General features: G+C 47.0%; 1 protein-coding gene across 5 annotated transcripts in view; it reads right to left on the bottom strand.

Annotated features, from left to right (window-relative positions):
• ADCY2 (adenylate cyclase 2) overlaps positions 1-22,602 on the bottom strand; it is a 289,600-nt gene that overhangs the window by 241,230 nt on the left and 25,768 nt on the right. For 4 of the 5 annotated variants that reach the window (XM_060191138.1, XM_060191139.1, XM_060191140.1 and 1 more), the window contains exon 2: positions 16,488-16,685. The exons of the other annotated variant lie outside the window; for it this stretch is intronic. In XM_060191138.1, the coding sequence (XP_060047121.1) occupies positions 16,488-16,685 (198 nt within the window). The remainder of the gene's footprint in view (positions 1-16,487; positions 16,686-22,602) is intronic. 5 annotated transcript variants of the gene reach the window in all.

Raw genomic sequence — 22,602 nt, 5'->3', positions numbered from 1 at the left:
AAAGAAGTTGAGGGAGAGGGGTTGTGCGGTGAGAGAGAGATGGAAATAATAAAAAGGAAGGAAGGAAAGAGAGAAAGAGGAGAGAGAATAAAAAAGGAAGGAGAGAAAGAGAAAGAGAGAAGGAAGAGGGGAGAAAGAGGGGGGAAGGAAAGAAGGAAGGGGAGTGATAAAGAGTGAGGGGAGAGAAACCACAGCACAGAACCTCCCAGCTGGCAGGGCGGGGCCAGGCCCTAGCCTGGGTTCTCCACCGAGTTAAGCAGCATCTCATCCGCGTGAACTACGTCTGACGGCCCAACAATTTATGCTAAGTTCAAGAAATATCCCTGTACTCTCCAGGACCCATCTCTCAGCGAGAAACATTCAACTGCCTGCACTTGAGAGAGAATTAGTGGGACCTTAAACTGGATCCCACAGAATCTCCAAGCAGCAGAACCCAAGACTCTGGCCCTGCAGAAGCTGCCAGAAACAGTGTCCTGGCTGCACAGGGAGATGGTCCTCAGCGTCTGCCACAGAGAAGGTCTGGCCCTTCTGACCCACGGCACACATCCTGCTGAGTCAGTTTCCAGGGGGCAAAAAAATCTCCCAGAAGAAAGCCATGGGGGGGGGGGGGTGTTTGAGCGCATGTTACAATGTGCAAGGACCCAGGTTCGAGCACCTGGTTCCCACCTGCACGGGGAAAGCTTCAGGAGTGGTGAAGCAGGGCTGTAGGTGTCTCTCTGTCTCTCTCCCTCTCTATCTCCTTCTTCCCTCCTGATTTCTGGCTGTCTCTATCCAATAAATAAAGATAATTTTAAAATATTTTTAAAGGACGTTAAAAAGAAAAGGCATTCAGGCCAGCTGTCAGGAGGTAAAAGCTGTTACAGAGGTTACAAGGTTAGAGCTGTTACAGGGGTAAAAGTGGGTTCATCCCACAAAGTCACAAGAGAGACCTCAGGCCCTCAGGATGGACCTGACCCCCAGGAAATCTGGGCTGAAACCAGCAGTTCTTTCTGGAGACAATGATAGATAGATAGACAGGCAGACTGACCAGAAGGTGGGTGATGGATGGAAGGATGAACAGACAGATGATATGGAGGTAGGGTGGATAGATAGATAGATAGATAGATATATGTATGTATGTATGGATGGATGGATGCATGGATGGATGGATGGATGGATGGATGGATGATATAGAGATAGACTGGATAAATGGAAGGATGGATGGATGATGGATAGATGGATGATGGATGGATGATGGATGGACTGGATACATAAATAGACAGACTATATGAAAATAGGATAGACAGAAAGACAGATAATAGACAGACAGGATGATAGAGCCATAAAGCCAGGGCAGTTTCCTGTGTCGCCGAGCCCCCATGCACACACTCTGTGGCCATGAGCACTGTGTCTCCCCGCGATCTCTCCAACTTGTAAGCAGGGATCATGGTTCTCTGCACACAAGAGTCACCGCCACATCTCCAGCTTTCTTCTAAGTCTGTCTCTTGCTGAAGCTGTAATTCCGGGTGTTTCAACAAGCCTCTGACTGGAAAATTCCAATTCTGCGTCAGAGCACGATTCACCCTGCACCTCACCCTCGGAGTCCCAGCCGGGCAGAAGCCTGGACTGCAGAGACCGCTCAGCGGAGACCCAGACTGACTGATGCAGACATGCCGCCAGGCACAGGCACAGAATCCAGCTCTCCACAGAGAACTGAAAGGAAGCGGAGTTGACTCAAGCCACACAGTATCCACAGTCTAGTTATCAAAAACCTAAGTTTATCAACTAATGACTAAAAGATAGCTTGGGGAGGGTGTGGCAGTGGCACCCTCACTTGAGCACACAGGCTACAATGCACAAGGGTCGAGTCCCTGGTCCCCACCTGCAGGGGGGAAGCTTCCCGAGCAGTGAAGCAGGGCTGCAGCTCTCTCTCTCTCTCTCCCGCTCTCTCTCTCTCTCTCTCTCGCTCTCTCTCTCTCTCCCCCCTCTCTCTGCCGCTCTCTCTCTCCCTTTCTCCCTATATCCCCCTTCCTTTTCAATTTTTTTCTATCAATATTAACTATTTTTAATGTACCAATGGAAAACCTGAACTTCCCACTGCCCATTCTCTGGCTGCGGGTTAGGGAGGAAACCTAGACGGCTGAGCAACAGTGAGGTGAGGCTCAGGGTGGCTCTGTGCCCTGTGCTACACTTGATGCCTGAACTTGAGGCCATCCCTGGCTGCCCCCAGAAGGTTGAGAGATCAGAACTAGATACTGGCTCTTATCAACTGCCTCTTCTTTCTTTTAACTGCACTTTAGTTATTTGAATGAGAGAGATACAGAGAGAGAGACCAGAGCCCTGCTCAACTTTGGTTGATGGTGTTGCTGGGGATTGAATCTGGGACCTCAAAGCCTCAGGCATACAAGGCTTTTGCAGAACCACTGTGCTGTCTCCCCACCCTGCCCCCACTTCTTCTACATTGCTGAAATAATGACAGCTAGTACAACATTCATTGAAAGCTAGATTGATGAGCAGACTATTGTCCTCTGGGAACACATGCTAAATAACATGAATTTCTCTTTAGGAACCTTTTCCAAGCATCCTCACAAGCTGTTGCCCATCTTCTTTTTAAAAAAAAAAAAAAAAAAAAACCTACTTTATTTAGTGTTGGTATGCTTCTAAGACCCCTTCTGTTTCATTCATTTGAGCCCACTTAAAGCTGAGGTCTATTTACATAAACCACTGTTAACTAAGCACCACCCTCCCTCCAGGGCATTGGTTTAATCCCCACTGGTTCACGATGTCTTTTTGCTCTGCCCCCTCTCCTTGTCACACCTTGATTTTCACCAATCTCTTTTCGCTCCACCCTCTCTATGTCACATCCTGTTCCCACCCTACTTGGTGAATATATATATGGACAGGATTGTGATTAGAGAGAGAGCTTAGCTTATATTGTGTGGCGTTCCACATGAATAAAGAGATACTGTGTACAGCTCAGCCATGAGTCCCTGGTCATTTTTCTCCTGCCCGTGAAGCTCAGCCCAACATAATGTCACCCAAACAGGGACAGGAATCTCAGATCCACACACATGCAGCAGACCAAAGAAGACCAGATAAGTAAAGCCGCCATGGCCTGCCTTTCTGTTTATGAAGAGGTTTCCCAAAGCCTCTACTGTTTCATCATGAGACAGTTTCTCTGTCTCTGGAACATTTTGCTCTGGACCACACTTTGGTCCAGTTCCTGACCGGGAACTTTGGTTTCTTATGACTGTGATCGTAGAGCTTGGGAGACATGCGAAAATTTCTCCTTGGACTTTCTGGACTTCTCGCATGTTTCCCACTGAGAAGGACTACTCTAATTTGAGGAGCATTCTCCAGTACCCTGGCAGTCCCCAAGAATGGAGACACGTGGTTAGTTCTACTCTCCTGATTCGATTCTTTCTTCAGTGGGAAGAGGTTTTTAAAAATGGGTGCCTGCCGCAATCCAGCAGGAACCATCAGAAGCACCCTAAATGGAATTTCGAAGAGCTTTTTGGACTAGGAAGCTCTCCGGGGACTCATGATGCTACATGGTGAGATCTGGATAATCTGGTTAAAGTTGTCAAGTCTTCACATGAAAAATCATCTACTCAAATGGTACCCCCAGAAATCCATTTGGACCCCTGACCTCTGACATCACCCACAATTACAGCCATGCCCCTGAAACCCATGATGTGACCTAACATGACCTGAAGAAACAGATTCACTGACTCCAAAGCTCACTCTCCACAGAAAAGCAGATTTCCGGTAGCTGACATTCCCCATCAAGACAGATGTGCAGTGTTTCATCCCCTGTCATTTCTTCCACGGTTGTCTGCTTTGGACTGACACTTCTATTGGACTTACTGGTACACCTCTTGGACACTTTATACAACTTTACAGCAGCTTCCCTTTACGCTGCTGGGTTTCTCAAAGACTGACTGCACCCAGCTGCCTTGGGACTCTATAGGCCACACCACCTCGCCTATAGGCCCTGCCCCCAGAGGCAGGAAACCTTCCCTCCTTACTAGGTCCTGACCCCAGAGGCAGGAAACACCCTTTGAGGCAAGAGATGCCCACAGAGGCAGGAAATGCCCTTTGAGGCAATAGATGCCCCCCAGAGGCAAGAAATGCCCTTTTGCCTGCTAGGCACTGCCCTGTGAGGCAGGAAATGCTCCCCTCAGGCCTCCCTTTGGCATCACACTGGTTCTTGCTGCTCTCCTATTTTGTTCCTCCATGTCTTGTGCCAGTTCTTTTGAAAATGCCTGTACGATATAGGTTTCTATTCACCCCACACTCCTGATACTATGGCCATTAGTTAAAAAGAAAGGGGGAATTGTTGGTATGCTTCTAAAACCCCTTCTGTTTCATTCGTTTGAGCCCACTTAAAGCTGCGGTCTATTTACATAAACCACTGTTAACTAAGCACCACCCTCCCTCCAGGGCACTGGTTTAATCCCCACTGGTTCATGATGTCTTTTTGCTCCGCCCCCTCTCCTTGTCACACCTTGATTTTCACCAATCTCTTTTCGCTCCACCCTCTCTATGTCACATCCTGTTCCCACCCTACTTGGTGAGTATATATATATATATATATATATATATATATATATATATATATATGGATAGGATTGTGATTAGAGAGAGAGATTAGCTTATATTGTGCGGCGTTCCACATGAATAAAGAGCTACTGTGTACAGCTCAGCCATGAGTCCCTGGTTATCTTTCTCCCGCCCATGAAGCTCAGCCTGACAATTTAGTTATTATTGGATAGAGACAGAGAGAAATTGAGAGGAGAGGGGGAGATAGAGAAGGAGAGAGACAGGAGACACCTGCAGCCCTGCTTCACTCCAAATGAAGCTTTCTTCCTCTGCAGGTGGGGACTAGGGGGCTTGAACCTGGGTCCTTTTATGCTGTTAATGTGCTTAAACAGATGTGCCACAGCCTGGCATTCGTCTGTCTGTCTGTCTGTCTGTCTCTCTCACACTGTATCTTTTTAAAGATGTATTTTATTCATCTATTGGATAGAGGCAGAGAAAAATCTAGAAGGAAGGGGGAGATGAAGAGGGAGAGAGAGAGAGAGACACCGGAAGCCCTGCTTCACCACTTGTGAAACTTTCCCCCTGCAGGTGGGCACCAGGGACTTGAACCTGGGTCAAAAGTGCACAATAATTTGCAGCGAGTCAAAAAATGAAGCAAGAAAGTAGAAAGAACTAAAAAGACACCTTAAAGTACCTAACAAAACAGTTTCTACATAGACCTAGACACCATCCTCACTTACCTCACTTACTATTACATTTCCCTCAATCACTCCACAGATAACCGTGTCAGACAAAGTAAGGTCTACAAAAGATGAATAAGGGCAAGAGAGTGGCAGACTTTAATGACGACTCTATAGTCACTACCAGGCCACTCCATCATGACTGAGGCCCTAATCAGTGGTTCCCACACAGACATGATGGGCCTAGACCTCTAACAGATCCCTCTCTCCACTGTCACTGGTCATCTCCATCAGTAACAACATAATGGACCCCTCTGTGGACCCCTACAGGACCTTGCCCTCAATGTGGATCAACAATGGTAAGGACTGCTCCCTTCTCCGAAGGGAGGTTGGACAACATACTCTACCTACCACTTGAGAGAGATGGGTCCTGAAATTAGTGCAGCCTAGAATGTTCCTAGCTGTGGCCACAGAATGTGAGCTCAGACCTACAGAGGGATGCAGAGGTCACACAGGCTCCCGTGCTGACTATGGGCCACAGATCAAACTGGTGGAGTTTACAGTTAACAACATTTATAAACTTTCCCCATATTTGGGAGCTACTCTCTTCCTTGATACAGCTTTCTAGTCCTTTTTCCAATTATGACACCATCTCCCCAGACAATAACCTGGGTCCACCTGCATATTAGATTTTTTTTTTAATATTTATTTTATTTATTTATTCCCTTTTGTTGCCCTTGTTGTTTTATTGTTGTAGTTATTATTGTTGTTGTCGTTGTTGGATAGGACAGAGACAAATGGAGAGAGGAGGGGAAGACAGAGAGGAGGAGAGAAAGATAGACACCTGCAGACCTGCTTCACCGCCTGTGAAGCGACTCCCCTGCAGGTGGGGAGCCGGGGTTCAAACCAGGATCCTTATGCCGGTCCTTGTGCTTTGCGCCACCTGTGCTTAATCCGCTGCGCTACAGCCCGACTCCCTGCATATTAGATTTTAAGCTCAGCTACAAGTTAGTAAAGTCATGGGCCCCTTGGAATATACCTAAAATAGACCTACTAGCTTTTTCCAAAATGGAGACCCCCAATCTTCATCTGCAATATCCCTGCCTTTAAGTTCATGATTAATCAATAATTTGTTCTGCTTTATATGTGAACTCTTTTTCAGCTACCAGGTTCTAGATGCTACCATGATGCCAACCTGACTTTCTTGGGCAGAGGACTCCACCATGTATCTTGAAGCCCCACCTCCTCAGATCCCTGCCCCACTAGGGAAAGAAAGAGACAGACTGGGAGTATGGATCGACCTGCTAACATCCATGTTCAGTGGGGAAGCATTTACAGAAGCCAGACCTTCCACCTTCTGCATCTCACAATGACTCAGGTCCATACTCCCAGAGGGTTAAAGAATAGGAAAGGTATCAGGGGAGGGGAGGGGATACGGAGTCCTGGTGGTGGGAATTATGTGGAAATGTACCCTCATCCTATGGTCTTGTCAATATTTCCATCTTATAAACAAAAAATAAATAAATAAAAATAAAAAGACTTGCAGGTGAGAGGTTGCAGGTTCAATCCCCAGCACCTCCAGTAGCTAAAGTTGAGAAGTGCCCTGGATGCAAAAGAGAGAAAGAGAAAGGGAGGAGAGAAAGACAGAGAGAGAGAGAGAAAAGTAGATGAAGAAGGAGGGAGGAGGAGATGGGAAGAGGAGTAGGAGGAAGGGAGAAACTTAAACCAAGGAAGCCACCCACAAAAGTGACAACTGGAAGGAAAAGAACCAGGAACCAGTTTGATGCCAAACTGCTGAGCTCACTTCTCTCCATCAAATCTGCTGTCCCCCAGTCTGGGATTCTGCTCTTCCTGTGAGTGGGGGAGGGGCACTCCAACAGAATCCTGGAATGTGAGCTGGGAGGCGTTGCCTAGCAACTCCTAACTCACTCTGCAGTTCTTCAAGGAAAGTGCAGCTCCAGTGAGGACCCTGGAATCTACATTCCTTCCTCTGAGTCTCTACCTTGCACACACACGTGGACACACACGGATACAAACGCAGACACGCACACACAGACACACACACACACCAAACAGACACACAGAGACAAACACACAGAGAGAGACACAAATACACACAGAGACAAACACACACACAAACACACACAGATAAACAACATACACTTAGACACACATAGACAGACACACATACACAGAGACACAAATACACACAGAAACAAACACACACACATAGACAGACACACACACACAGAGACACAAATACACACAGAAACAAACACACACACATAAACAGACACACACACAGAGACACAAATACACACAGAGACAAACACACACACACACACACACAGATAAACAACACACACACACAGTTCCCAGCTCAGAGGCACCTGCCCCTTGTATGTGGACTCAGCACAGACTAGAATTCAGTGACCTGCAGCCTTGCCTGAAACCACGTGACTGCCACTGGGGACACTTAATTGCTGAGTCCTGAGCTCAGCGCCACCCAAATGCCTCCATGAGACAGGCGTCCATGACAGCTGTTCTGCAGGTCAGCAGAAGCTAGTCCTCCCTCATAAATTCCAGAACCACCAACTCCAGCCACAACTCCTGCTCCCAGCAGCCCACTCACTTTTCTTCCTCTCCCTCTCCCTCTCCTGCTTTTTCTCCCTCTCCCTCCCCCTCTCCCTCTCCCTTTCCCATTCTCATCCTCTCTCTCTCCCCTTAATTATTTATTATCCTTATTTATTTATTAATAGACATAGTCAGAAATTGAGAGGGTCTCTCCCTTAAAAGAGAACAAAGTAAAGTTCATAAAAATGGTAGATTGAGGCTGAGGACACAGCACAATGGTTCTGTAAAAGACTCTCCTGCCTGAGGCTCTGAGGTCCCAGGTTCAAACGCGCAGCTATGTTCCATCGCTGGGGAGCCAGAGATGAGCCGAACTGCCCCTGCGGCTCCAGACAGACTATGACCCACATAGTCAACGACTGCCACCTCTCCAGATTCAAAGGAGGTCTCGAAACTTTACATCAGGCTCAACCTGACGCTGTGACTGGCTACGGAAGAAGGGCAAACGCTAGAAGAAGAACCCTAGCACCACCATCAGCCAGAGCTGAGCAGGGCTCTGGGAAAGTGGGGGGGGGGGGGGGGATAGAGAAAGGGAAAGAGGGATAAAATAAACTGGTAATTGGTGCTATGCAATACTCCCTTTTTAAAGAATTTTTATTATCCAATTTATTTATTGGATAGAGACAGCAAGAAATCAAGAAGGAAGGGGGAGATAGAAAGAGACAGAGAGACACATGCAACACTAATTCACTACTCTTTCCCCTGCAGTGGGGATGGGGGCTTAAACCCAGGTCCTTGAGCGTGGTAACATGTGAGCTCAACCAGGGGTGCCCCACCTGGCCCCCACACTCTCTGTCTCTCGGTCTCCCAAACACACACACTAAAATAACAATAATAATAATAATTAGAAACCTTTTTTAAGTGGTCCAGAAAGAAGAATTAAGAATTTCAAAATGTACCTCTCTCTGCCCTCGGGATGATCTGTCAAAGGTGAGGCCCTCAGGAGACATCCCTCCCCACGCTCCCTGCGGTGACAGTGGACCCACAGAGTTGGCCCAGGATAATCCAGATGTCTGAGAGTCACTGGCCAGTCCTGACCCTCCTCGCTGTGTGTGTCTAGAGGGATTGTTAACCTTTGTGGGCTTTGGTTTCCACCCTTGTGAGTAACAACTAGACAGCACATAATTCACAGGGTGAATCTGGAAAGCAAGGGAGGTGGGGGGATGGCTCTGAATTATTATTATTATTATTTATTTATTTATTTTATAAAAAGGAAACACTGGCAAAACCATAGGATAAGAGGGGTACAACTTCGCACAATTCCCACCACCAGAACTCTGTATTATATCCCCTCCCCTGATAGCTTTCCCATTCTCTATCCCTCTGGGAGTATGGACCCAGGGTCATTGTGGGATGCAGAAGGTGGAAGGTCTGGCTTCTGTCATTGCTTCTCCACTGAACATGGGCATTGACAGGTGATCCATACTCCCAGAAAGGACATTAAGATTCAAGAGGCCCAGAGAGTCCCAAATAGAATCAACCCAGACCTGAAGACACCAAGATACATCATAGTTACAATGAAAAGAAGGATAAAGAAAGGATCCTAAAGGCAACAAGAGAAAAACAAAAAGTCACACACAGGGGAAAACCCATAAGATTATCAACAGACTTCTCCACTCAAACTCTAAAAGCCAGAAGAGAATGGCAAGATATCTATCGAGCCCTGAATGAGAAAGGGTTTCAACCAAGGATACACCTATGTTCATAGCAGCACAATTTGTAATAGCTAAAACCTGGAAGCAACCCAGGTGCCCAACAACATATGATTAGCTGAGAAAGCTGTGGTATATATATACACAATGGAATACTATGCAGCTATTAAGAACAATGAACCCACCTTCTCTGACCCATCTTGGACTTCACTAGTGGGGAAGGGCTCTGGGGAAGCAGAGCTCCAGGAAATATTGGTGAGGTTGTCTGTCCAGGGCTATTATAATTAGGGAAACAACAGATGAGACCCTCAAGGAAAATACTAGCTACCTCTAGGTATTGTTAAAGAGGATCTCTTTATGTTACAATGGCCAGCTCATAACACACCTCCTCATTCACATCAGGCACCAGTTGGTGGAGGCCAGGCTCTTCGATGCCTGGAGATTCGGTTCCATTAACATCTATCTGCCATGTCCTTTCTGTGGTTTAGGTCTGGGAAGTTTTCTTTTATTATTTCCCCCAGAATGTTTACTTCCCCTTCCTCTTTCTTCCTCTACCAGGCCAATTATACGGATGTTACTACTTTTGAGATCATCCCATATCTCTGTTGTTGTTTTCAGTGCCTCTCAATCTCTTTTTCTGAGCTCCTTTACCTCTTTCTTAGTTTTCTCTAGCTCATCCTCTGTCTGGCTAATTCTGTTTTCTGCTCTGTTAGTCTGCTTTCCCTTCCCTCAGCTTCTTTCTTCAGTTCAGTTATAGTATTAGCTTGTTCTGCTAATTGGCCTTTTAGTTCAGCTATTTCAGTTTTCAGTTCTCTAATTACCTCCAGGTAGCTTGTGTTTTCCTTGACTGTCTCCTCTGTTGTTTCCCTAATTCTGATAGTCCTTTCCTCCATGGTTGTCTTCATTTCTGTGATTATTAGGTTTACTCTTGCTTGCATACTTGTCTTATCTATGGTTACTTCTGACTGATTTGGAGTTTCTTCTGGGCTCCTGTCTTGATTCATTGTGGTAGCAGTTTTATTTGCTCTTGATTTAACCATTTTTTTATTGACGTGTTTTTTATTTTTCTGTTCTGTCATTATTCAGCTGTTGTGTTTTGAGTACAAGCCACACTATACTAAATACCTTTATGACAAATGCAGTCACCAACCTCAGAAATTACAACAATAGTAACTGAGGCAAGGATTTAACCAATACCAGTTTAACCAATACCAGTTAGCCAAACAACACCTCCAGTCCAAGAAAAAATAGCAACCAAATCCAAATGAAAAAGAAAGAGAAAGGGAAAAGGGGAGAGCAAGAATATACAATCATGTAGATCTACTGTCCACTGTAAATTCTAGTTATAGCAAGAGGAGAAAGGGAAATAGAGAAGAGACACAAACAAAGAGTCCACTCTGAGTCAGATTTCTTTCCCAAAATAATTCATAAATGAGTATCAGTGAATTCAGAGAGCAAAAGGAGTAAAAGGAAGAAGAACAAACAAACAAACAAAAAGCAGTGAAAGGAAAGAGTTTTTTTTAATTAGCTAGGACGAGGATAAAAGGGGAGTGGAGGGAAGAGGCAGAGTAAAACAAGTTCCTCTCACAATAGATAGGACACCCAGTCACCTAGCAACAGAAAAAACAATAATAGTTAATTTTGGTCAACCTGAAGGAGGGGGGAAAGGGACACACACATATATAATAGTAATAATAAAATAGAATAGAGTAAAAAACCTAACAGTCAGTCTGTAGCTTGGACAGCTCGAGATTGGCTCAGGCAGCCTGAGCAAAGACAGCCAATTGTAAGAAGTATTAAAAAAAAAAACACAAAAAACAAAAAAACACCCTCCAGGTAATCTTTCCCAGGCAGTGGTGAGGCTCTGATTGGTCAGGTATTTTGTTACTCAAATAGAGCTCCAGCCACTTGAAAAGCAAAAAGTAAAAGGATTGGAATGACACCCCTAGTAAACCAGGAATCTTGGTAAAGAAAATAGCTCAGTGGTAAGCCTTTAAAAAGATAACATATAATAAAAATTCACATTTCCACAGTACCACACACACACACACACAAAAAAAAAAAACATTTAAGGGGTCTGGCGGTAGTGCAGCAGGTTAAACGCACATGGCGTGAAGCGCAAGGACTGGCGTAAGGATTCCAGTTTGAGCCCCGGGCTCCCCACCTGCAGGGGGGTCACTTCACAGGCGGTGAAGCAGGTCTGCAGGTGTCTGTCTTTCTCTCCCCCTCTCTGTCTTCCCTCCTCTCTCCATTTCTCTCTGTCCTATCCAACAATGATGACATCAATAACAACAATAGTAATAACCAAAACAACGATAACAACAAGGGCAACAAAAAGGGGGGAAAATAGCCTCCAGGAGCAGTGGATTCATGGTGCAGGCACCAAGCCCCAGCAATAACCCTGGAGGCAAAAATAAAAGTTTGACTCTGATCTCTGTTATTGGATGAGATGCTTCCAATTGCTGTTTTGACTTTTGTCAATGTTTCTTCATATGTGGCTCAAAGGCCTCTGGAACTAATGCTGAAAATCCACCAAAGAGAAAGGTTCTCAGAGACTGAAGGATAGGCTCTAAGATGGAATTCCTTCCTTTTTTCTTTTTTTTTTTTTTGCCTCCAGGGTTGTTACTGGGGCTCAGTGCCAACACTACGAATCAATAGCTCCTGGAAGCTACTTTCTTATAGGATAAGATGAAAAGAAATGGGGAGAGGAGGGGAAGACAGAGAGGGGGAGAGAAAGATGCCTACAAACCTGCTTCACTGCCTGTGAAGCGACTCCCCTGCAGGTGGGGAGCCGTGGGCTCAAACTGGGATCCTTGTGCAGGTCTTTGGGCTTCGTATGTGCACTTAACCAGGTGTGCTACTGCCCGAGCTCTCTCCCTTCCTCCCTCCCTCCCTCCCTCCCTCCCTCCCTCCCTTCCTTCCTTCCTTCCTTCCTTCCTTTCTTTCATTTCTTCTTCCTCGTCACCAGGGTTATCTCTGGCACTCAGTGCCAGCACTATGAATCCACCACTCTCAGTGGTCATTTTTCCTATTTTTTTTTTCTTCCTTTCTATTTTATTTTTGTTAGGGCAAAGAGAAATTGAGAGTGGAGGAGGAGGTAGAGCGGAAGAGGGTCAGAAACACCTGCAGCCCCACTTCACATCTCTTGAAGCTTCCCCCCTGCAGGTGGGCATCAGGGGTTTGAACCCAGGGCCTTGCGCTTATCAGGTGCGCCACCGCCCAGCCCCTCAGCTGGAGGTTCCACCTTGCACTCGCCTGCCCCTAGGGGCCGCGTTGTTCCCAGGAGAAGCAGTCAGTAAGCGCATGTCAGTAAGCGACTGAAGTAATGACAAGCAAAGCAAGCCAAGCCGCTACCCCTTGGAACATGGGAGAGAGGAGCAGACTGTCAGAGAAAGCAGGCCGTTTGCAGGCAGCTGCCCTGCTTCTGAACGCGCACACAGCAAGCCACGTACTGGGTGCCTGGCAGCCTCTTATGTAACGGGGAAGAAGGGCTCTTCCTCCTGTGCTTGGAGGGCTTCTGCATCTGCAGGCACTTGGTCCTGGTTTCTGCGGGCTGCAATGGGGGGGCAGCAAGGGGTGTGCTCCCAGGGAACTGAGTACAGGGACCGGGCACTGGTGCACATGGTGCAGCACACAGGTTGCCATCCACAAGGACCAGGGCTCAAGCCCTTGCTGCCCACCCGCAGGAGGGAAGCTTCACGAGTGGTGAAGCAGCACTGCAGGTCTCTCTCTCCCTCTCATGTCCCCCTCCTCTCTCGATTTCTCTTTATGGAAAGAAGTGGAAAGGAAGGAAGGAAGGGAGGGAGGGGGGGGAGGAGAGAGAGAGGGAAAGAGGAGGAGAAGAGGAAAAGAGGGAGGAAGGAAGAAAGAGGAGAAGAAGATGGAGAGGAAGGAAGGAAGAGAGGAAGGAAGGAAGAGAGAGAGGAAGGAAGAGAGAGAGGAAGGAAGGAAGGAAGGAAGGGAGGAATGAAGGAAGGAAGGAAGGAAGGGGAAAAAGAGAAAGAGGAGAAGAGAAAGGGAAGGAAGGGAGAAAGAAAAACAGGAAGGAAGGAAGGAAGAAAGAAAGGAAGGAAGGGAGGGAGGGAGGGAGGGAGGGAGGGAGGAAGGAAGGAAGGAAGGAAGGAAGGAAGGAAAAAAAATAAAAGGGGCAGCTGGGAGGAGCTGTGGATTCTTCCTATAGGCAATAAGCCCCAGTGTTAACCCTGGTGGCAATAAAAATAAAATAAATGAGAAAAATGAAATTGAACTACATTCAGAGAATAAGTTCTTAATATACTGCAGGAAACTGAGGTGAAATGCAACAGGATTCAAAGCACTCTGTATTGTTTTCATGGGAACTAGCGTTTACAGGCGGGGTGGGGGAAGACAGCATAATGATTCTGCAAACAAATTCTCCTGCCTGAGGCTCCGAGGTCCCAGGCTCAGTCCCCCACACCGCCATAAGCCAGAGCTGAGCAGGCTCTGGTAAAAAAAAAAAAAAAAAAAAAGATTAGCAAGAAGTAGCTGAGTCATGAGTACCTTTCCCTACCCTCCAGGACAGGTGTTTCTGTACATCACCTGCGCTGCTCACTGGGCAGCAAGCCCCACTTCCTCCCCATGCCCTCACGTCCCGCCTCCTCCAAGTCCAAAGTCTTTGGCTTTGCCTGCAAAAGTTTCACTCCATGCAAGTTTCACCAATTGTTTTCCTTTTTCTTTCTTAAATTCCATTTACAAGTGAGATGAGCCAATAGTTTCCATCTTCCCCTCCTCCTCCCCTCCCTCCCCCCTCCCTCTCCTCCTCGTAGTCACTTCTTTTTAATTGGGGGATTAACAGATTACAGTCAATACAGTTGTTGGTCCATGTGTAAGATGTCTCAGCTTTGGGCAAAACACTCCCCCCAGCCCAGGTCCTTCCTCCACCATCAGCACTCAGACCTGAGAGCCCGCACAGCAAAAGAAACCAACACCCACACAAAGAGACTCCTCACAAAATGGGAGAAGATCTTTACCTGCCATACATCAGAAAAAAAGGCTAATAACGAAGGTTTATAAAGAACTCACCAAAATCCACAACACAAAAATATGACCCCAACCTAAAGTGGGGGGGGGGGGAGATGAACAGAATATTCACCAAAGAAGAGATCCAAAAGGCCAACAGACATTAAAAAAAAATGCTCCCAGTCACTGACTGTCAGAGAAAAGCAAATAAAGACGGCACTGAAATACCACTCACCCCTGTGAGAATGTCAGACATCAGAAAGGACAGTAACAACAAATGCTGGAGAGGCTGTGGGGACAAAGGAACCTCCTCACTGCTGGTGGGAGTGTCAGTGGGTCCAGCCGCTGTGGCTGTGAAGAGCAGCCTGCAGATCTCATGATTTATGGCAGACAGATGCCCGCATGGTACAGTGGTGGCTATGGAGATAAGCATCTCACATGTTCCTCACGCCCTCAGCTGCCATCAAACTTGCCTATCTGAGCTGTGCCCATGTTTGGGCTGTTAGTGCTGCCGAGACACGGCTTTGCACACATCTCTGAGGACAGGTGTCTCTGTTGTCTCTGAATAGGCAATGGGACAGGAATTGCTGTGTTGTAAGGCAGGTTCCCCCTGGCAATGCCGCTCCTGGCGTTTATACAGTGGACACACAAAGACTGGCTAGAAGGGACACGTGCAGCCCTGTGTTCACCATCGCTCAGAGTGGGCGCCCCTCCACAGAGGACAGGCTAGAGAAGTTATGGGATGTACACTCCACAGAATACTATCCTATGGCTAAAAAAGAAAAGGAGCTATTGTGTCTTTAATGAAAAAGTGGACAGAACTGGAGGTAACTACACTTAGGGAAATAAGTAACGAGAAGAAAGACAGCTACCTACCTACCAGGTGTGCTTTCACTCTTAAGTCGGATCTAGAGAACTGGAATGCATAACAAGGGGGGGGCAGAGACAAAGGATCTCTACTGCTCTGTGAGAACCATGGCGGCTGCCAGCGGGAGGGGTAGAGACAGAATTCGGTGGTGGCTACAGTCTGGAATTATACTCCCTCTCCACTTCCCTCTCCCCTCTCAATTTCCCTCTGCCCTAGTGAAGAAAAGAAAGGGGAAAATTGGTGAGCAGAAGAGATGAAGTACAGACACTGAGCCCCAGTGATAAGTCTAGTGGCAAAAGAAAAGGAGGAGGAGGTGGAGGAGGAGGGAGGGAGAAAATGAAATTAGGGGTCAAGATGGAGATCTGGAGACAACACCTGGTGTGAGCTCCAAAAAGAAGCAGCTCTCAACCTGGGATTCTCTGGAGAGGCCACCAGGTTCCAGATGCTACGATGATGTCCACCGGACCTCCCTGGGCAGACAACCCCACCAATGTGTCCTGAAGCTCCGCTTCCCCAGAGCCCTGCCCCACTAGGGAAAGAGAGAGACAGGCTGGGAGTATGGATCCACCTGTCAGTGTCCATGTTCAGCAGGGAAGCAATTACAGAAGCCAGACCTTCCACCTTCTGCATCCCACAAGGACCCTGGGTCCATGCTCCCAGAGGGACAAAGAAAAGGAAAGCCATCAGGGGAGGGGATGGGATACGGAGTTCTGTGTGGTGGGAACTGTGTGGAGTTGTACCCCTCTTAGCCTATGGTTTTGTCAGTGTTTCCTTTTTATAAATAAAAAAAATTAAAAATAAAAAAACAAATGAAATTAGGAGCCCTAAAAGTCAGTAAGTAAGAAGGAAGACCAGTTACAGAGACAGAACATGAACTATTTGGGGGGCTTGGGGGTACAAGACAAGGCTCTGGTTGCAGAGGGATTCTGGACTAGTAGCCCAAAGATGGAGAACAAGACCAAGGAGACGAGCCTCAAAAGGCTTGTTCTCAAAAGACAAAGTGACCCTCACAACCGCCACCAGTGACATCTGTCATAAACCCCACTGTACGCAGCTCAGAGGGTCCCCTGTGACGGGCGTAGGGCCATGTTCCCAGCAGCAGGTGTGTCACGAGCCAGAAAGCCCCGGGAAGAGGCCCGCAGCCGGCGAGCATCCTACCTGGTCCCAGGCGGAGATGGTGGCTCCGAAGCACATGAACAGGTAGCCCATGGCTACGAGACAAATCCAGATGACCAGGGAGAAAAGACGCAGGAGCTTCTTAAACACGGACTCGATGCAGACGAGGATGAAGATGGCAAAGAAGATGGCCAGGGCGGTGGGGACCGTGATCAGGAACGCTACGTGCTCTTGCGCTTCCTGAGGAGGACAAAAGCAGACGCAAAGGGGCACGTTAGAGACGTCAGGCCAGCAGTGGGGATCATCGGCACTGAGCAACACAACGCGCGTCCAGTCTTCTGCAGCAGCGTTTCAGGAGGACACCTGGGACCTTGGAAAACGTGGGTCGTCTGTTTGGAAACCAACTTCTACCGCTGCGTGTTTACGTTGAAGCAGCGCATCTCAACTGGATATCTGATGATTTCTGACTTGATGTCTAATTAATGTCTGACTAACTCGGTCCCTGGAGCCAGAAAGGTTATCTACAAACTCCTCAGACGTGGGGAGAGTCAGCAGCAAAGGTATTCGGAAAGCAGAGGCTCCTGGGCCAGCTAACTCCTAACATGTTAACGGGGGAACTCTGTAACGTACTGAGACAAGCGGTCTGTTACCTGCTGCGTTTAGATGTAGAATGCTTAGACCAAATGACCACCTTCCAAATCTTAAAGCTGTTTGCTCGCAGACTCTATTGCTTGTCCTGTGTCCTGCTTCCTGCTTCCTGCTGAATCAACCCCTTGGTAAACTGGAATTCTTGGTGTAGTATAAGACTGGCCCTAAAGTGTGTGTGTGTGTGTGGGGGGGGGGGGCTCACTGTCCATTCTTCCTCCTATAAGGGATCACTTTGTGTGGAGATGCTGAATGATCTCAGTCAGACGCATAACACGTCTCTCTGAGGACGACATGTCACCTTTGGTGTTCTGGATTCTGGGCCTCCTGGGCAAGGCAACATGAAGTCGGGCCAAAAAGCCTCACCGACAGATTCAAACCATTCCCCATATGTGGAGAAGTAGGCTTTATTCAAAAGGAAATATGAGAACACTTCATATCAGGATGAGATAAGGCAGGCTGTTTCACTGTCGGAACTGGGAATCTGAAGTGACCATGGCTTTAAAAACTCACGACTCCAAGCTACGTACACTTACGTTCATAGAAACACAATTCAGAATAGCCCAGATTTGGAAACAACTGAGACACTCCAAAAACAGAGGAATGCTATGAAAATGCTAAGAAAGCTATGTCAAAAAACATATATATAATGTAATACTATGCAGGTCGGTGCCCAACAACAGGCGAGTAGCTGAGAAACATGCAGCCTAGACACATAATGGAACAGTACTCAGCTGTTAAGAATTATGAAGTCACCTTCTTGAATGGAGCTTAAAGGAATCCTGTGATTCATCCAGAAAGAGCAGGATGAAGATGGGCTGATCTCCCTCATGGACAGAAGTGGAGACATCAGAACAGAAGGGGAAACGGCAAGCAGAATGTGGACTGGGTTTGGTGTCTTGCGGGGGGGGGGGGGCTTTCAGGTCCTGGTGCTGATGGTGGAGGAGGACCTGGGCTGAGGGTGAGAGTGTTTTGCAGGAAAGCAAGAAATTTTGTGCATGTGCCAATAACTGTATTTACTGTAAACCATTAATTACCCCAATAAAAAGAAGCAAAAATCAGCAACCAACAACAACAACAGAAAATGATGAAGTCATCTCCTTTGCCATATCCAGGGTCTTGGACAGATCCTGAAGCCACCATGTTGAGTGAGACAAGCCAGAGAGAGAGAATGCCAAATACCAGTAACCTCACCTGTGGGTGGAGCTTAGGAAGCAGCAAGGCCATTAGGGGGAACACGAGTTGAAATCTGGACGGGGTGTGGTGGGTCACGCCAAGGCAAAGGATTCTGGGGCAGGAGAGGGGGAAATGGGACAGAGAAGCACTAGGGTCCAGGCACATGACCTTAGGTTCGGGAGAGAGAGTGTTATGCAGGCACCTGTAGCAGAGAGATGAGAGGCGTTCCTTATGTACCAACAACCATACTGTAAACCATTAAATGTCCAATAAATTGGGGGGAGATTAAATCCAGCTCATGACTCTGAATGGACTGGCAATGTCTTGTTGCATAAAAATGCAGCCATAATAAGTAAATAAATAAAAATAATCCCAAAAGTATCTTCCCTGCTGAACTGGTGAGCTCTTCTTTGAATGCTTTTAATGATCACTAATGCACTAAGGGGGTCACAGGTTAATAGAAGAGGGTCAGAGAGTGCTGAGTAAAGTCGATCCGAAGATGGCCATGTCGCTGGCTCCCTCCCCGTCTCTCCAAGCAGCAGAGAAGTGTTTATTATCAGCCCTTTTCCTAATGCGGCTTTCAAAGCCACTTTCGCACACTGGTGCTCATTTCCTATTAAGCCCGTTCTCCACACACACAAAAGGCGCACTATTTCAAGTCCGCCCAATTTCCACACAATGGAGCAGACACTCTGTCTGCTCTGATTATCCAAGTGTGGCCTCCGGCTTCCGTTTCTGCAAAATCTTTTGCCCGAGGAAGGGAGCTGTGCTCCAAGAAGCCTTGTCTGGGTAGAAGCTTAGTTTGGAGTCTTGGGTCCTGAACCAGGCAGGGGGTGGTCACTGAAACAGCTAAGAATTCTGACACTCGGGACCCAGGCACCTGGGGCACGGACAGACAGCCACAAGAGCCTCTGCAACAGTGCACAGAGCTTGCAGACTGGGGTCCTGCGTGTGATCCCACCTACCATATGTGCTAGTGTCCTCTCTCTCTCTCCCTCTCTCTCTCCCTCTCCCTCTCTCCCTCATATTAACTCATCACTTTGTCATTTCCAGGGTCTTACCACTCCAGGCTAACTTGTTCAGATACATAGAGAAGCCAGGAAGTGGTGCACCTTGTCGAGCACACACGTAACTATGCACAGAGGCCTGGGTTCAAACCCCAGGTCCCTCCCTCCCCCAGCATGGGGGAGGCTACACAAGTGGTAAAGCAGGTCTGCAAGTGTCTCTCTTTCTCTATCTCCCCAGCACCCTCAGCTTCTCTCCGTCCTATCAAAAAGGAAGAGAGAGAGAGAGAGAGGGAGAGAGAGAGAGAACAAATCAGATAGAGACAGCACTAAAGGTCCCTCCAATGCAGTGCAGTGGGAGTTTGGGTTCACACCCGGACAAATGCATCCTTAACGGAACCACACTGAAATCTGCAGCTTGCGGAATCTTGAGAAGAAAGAACAGAACTGGAGGCATCACACTCCCAGATCTCAAATTGTATTATAGGGCCAATGCCATCAAAACTGCTTGGTACTGGAACATGAATAGACACACTGACCAGTGGAATAGAACTGAGAGCCCAGAAGTGAGCCCCCACACCTATGGACCTCTAATCTTTGACAAAGGTGCCTAGACTATTAAATGGGGAAAGCAGAGTCTCTTCAACAAATGATGTTGGAAAAAATGGGTTGAAACATGCAGAAGAATGAAACTGAACAACTATATGTCACCAAATACAAAAGTAAATTCCAAGTGGATCAAGGATCAAGGATGTTAGAACAGAAACTATCAGAGACTTAGAGGAAAATATTGGCAGAACTCTTTCCCACATAAATTTTAAAGATATCTTCAATGAAATGAATCCAATTACAAAGAAGACTAAGGCAAGTATAAACCTATGGGACTACATCAAATTAAAAAGCTTCTGCACAGCAAAAGAAACTACTACCCAAACCAAGAGACCCCTCACAGAATGGGAGAAGATCTTTACATGCCATACATCAGACAAGAGACTAATAACCAAAATATATAAAGAGCTTGCCAAATTCAACAACAAGAAAACAAACAACCCCATCCAAAAATGGGGAGAAGACATGGACAGAACATTTACCACAGAAGAGATCCAAAAGGCTGAGAAACACATGAAAAAATGCTCCAAGTCTTTGATTGTCAGAGAAATGCAAATAAAGACAACAATGAGATACCACTTCACTCCTGTGAGAATGTCATACATCAGGAAAGGTAACAGCAGTAAATACTGGAGAGGGTGTGGGGTCAAAGGAACCCTCCTGCACTGCTGGTGGGAATGTGAATTGGTCCAACCTCTGTGGAGAACAGTCTGGAGAACTCTCAGAAGGCTAGAAATGGACCTGCCCTATGATCCTGCAATTCCCCTCCTGGGGATATATCCTAAGGAACCCAACACAGCCATCCAAAAAGATCTGCATACACATATGTTCTTGGCAGCACAATTTGTAATAGCCAAAACCTGGAAGCAACCCAGGTGTCCAACAACAGATGAGTGGCTGAGCAAGTTGTGGTCTAGATACACAATGGAATACTACTCAGCTATTAAAAATGGTGACTTCATCATTTTCAGCCCATCTTGGATGGAGCTTGAAGAAATCATGTTGAGTGAAATAAGTCAGAAACAGAAGGATGACTATGGGATGATCTCACTCTCAGGCAGAAGTTGAAAAACAAGATCAGAAGAGAAAACACAAGTAGAACCTGAACTGGAATTGGCGTATTGCACCAAAGTAAAAGACTCTGGGGTGGGGTGGGGAGGGAGAATACAGGTCCAAGAAGGATTCAGAGGACCTAGTGGGGGTTGTATTGTTATATGGGAAACTGGGGAATGTTATGCATGTACAAACTATTGTATTTACTGTCAAATGTAAGACATTAATTCCCCAATAATGAAATTAAATAAATAAATAAATAAATAAATAAAGTCCCAGATTGGGACCCTATGTAGAGGTGAGCCCAGAAGAGTCCACACAGTAGCAGCCCCTGGTCCCCACCTGGGGGGTCCTCCTGAACAATGCAGCAGTATTGCAGGTCTCTCTCTCTCTCTCTCTCTCTCTCTCTCTTCATCCTCTCTAGCAAAGAGGAAAAATAAAGCCCAACATTTCCTACTAAATCCAATCTCTTTGGTCTCAGCAAAACTGCAGGACTGTGGGCCTCCTGAGAGTGGGCAAGGGAGTACCTGCCTGTACTTAACTGAACGAAAGGGGCCAGGCGGTGTGTGGCTGGTGAAGCCCTCCCATTACAATGCACAAAAACTCAGGTTCAAGCCTCTGGTCCCTTTTGCAGGGGGAAAGCTTCCTAAGTGGTGAAGCAGGGCTGCAGATGTCTTTCTGTCCTCCCTTTCTCCTCCTCCCTTCTCTGTTTCTGTCTCAACCCAATAATAAAAATAAATACATTTTTTTAAAAAGAAAAAAATGCACCTGACATTACGACATTTGGACAATTCAATTGTCCATTTCAAGCACCTTACTCTGTTTTCTCTCGTAGAAATGTATTCTGACCTCCGCCTGCCACCTGTTGTTGAGTCTGAAGGGTGTCATGTAGTGCACACCTGAGGAATAAAGGCTCTCTGGAGCCTGGGGTGGAGGCACAGAGCTGAGACTGTCCCAGCCGGGGATGTCACGTGTCTGTTCCCGCCCAGCCTCTTCTGACCAGCTGCCTGGTGACTGGCCTTGGTTACTTTCTCTCCACCTGGAGGGGGAGGGGGTGTCATCTCAGAGTCCCCGTGCCCGGCTAAGGTTCTGCACACGTATTCACAATATACAGGAGTACATAGATATTTGGAGGGAATATATAAGCATCTGTTTCTTTCAGGAATTTTTAACTTTTTTCAGGAAAATTGAGAGTACCCACCACATGTTCTCAATACATGTGTGCAGAGAGAGAGAGAGAGAGCCTCTGACTCACATGTTGGCAGGCAGAAAGAGAGAACCTATGTACCCTAAGGGCATGCCTCCTTGAATAATCTCCCCTCTGGTGTAAACCACTCCCTCGCTGCAACTCGGCTTACCCCGAGACAGAGGGTTACCAGGGGCTGCCAGACAGGCTTCATTTGCCCTGGTCTAGCCTGGAAGCTGGATGCAGAAACAGCAGGGAAAGCTGAGCCTTTCTGACATGACTGGTTCTAATGCATAGTTTCTCCCTTTCTTTCTTTCTTTCTTTCTTTCTTTTTTTGCCTCCAGGGTTATTGCTGGGACTTGGTACCTGCACTATGAATCCACTGCTCCTGGAGGCTATTTTTTCCCTTTTGTTTCCCTTGTTGTTTATCGTTGTCCTTGCTGTTATTGTCGTTGTTACTGTCATTGTTACTGGACAAGACAGA

The sequence above is a fragment of the Erinaceus europaeus genome, chromosome 5 (assembly GCF_950295315.1).
Source record: "Erinaceus europaeus chromosome 5, mEriEur2.1, whole genome shotgun sequence".
Classification (NCBI taxonomy): domain Eukaryota; kingdom Metazoa; phylum Chordata; class Mammalia; order Eulipotyphla; family Erinaceidae; genus Erinaceus; species Erinaceus europaeus.
The sequence above is the reverse complement of the archived record's forward strand: the minus strand, read 5'-3'. Positions and strand labels throughout refer to the sequence as shown.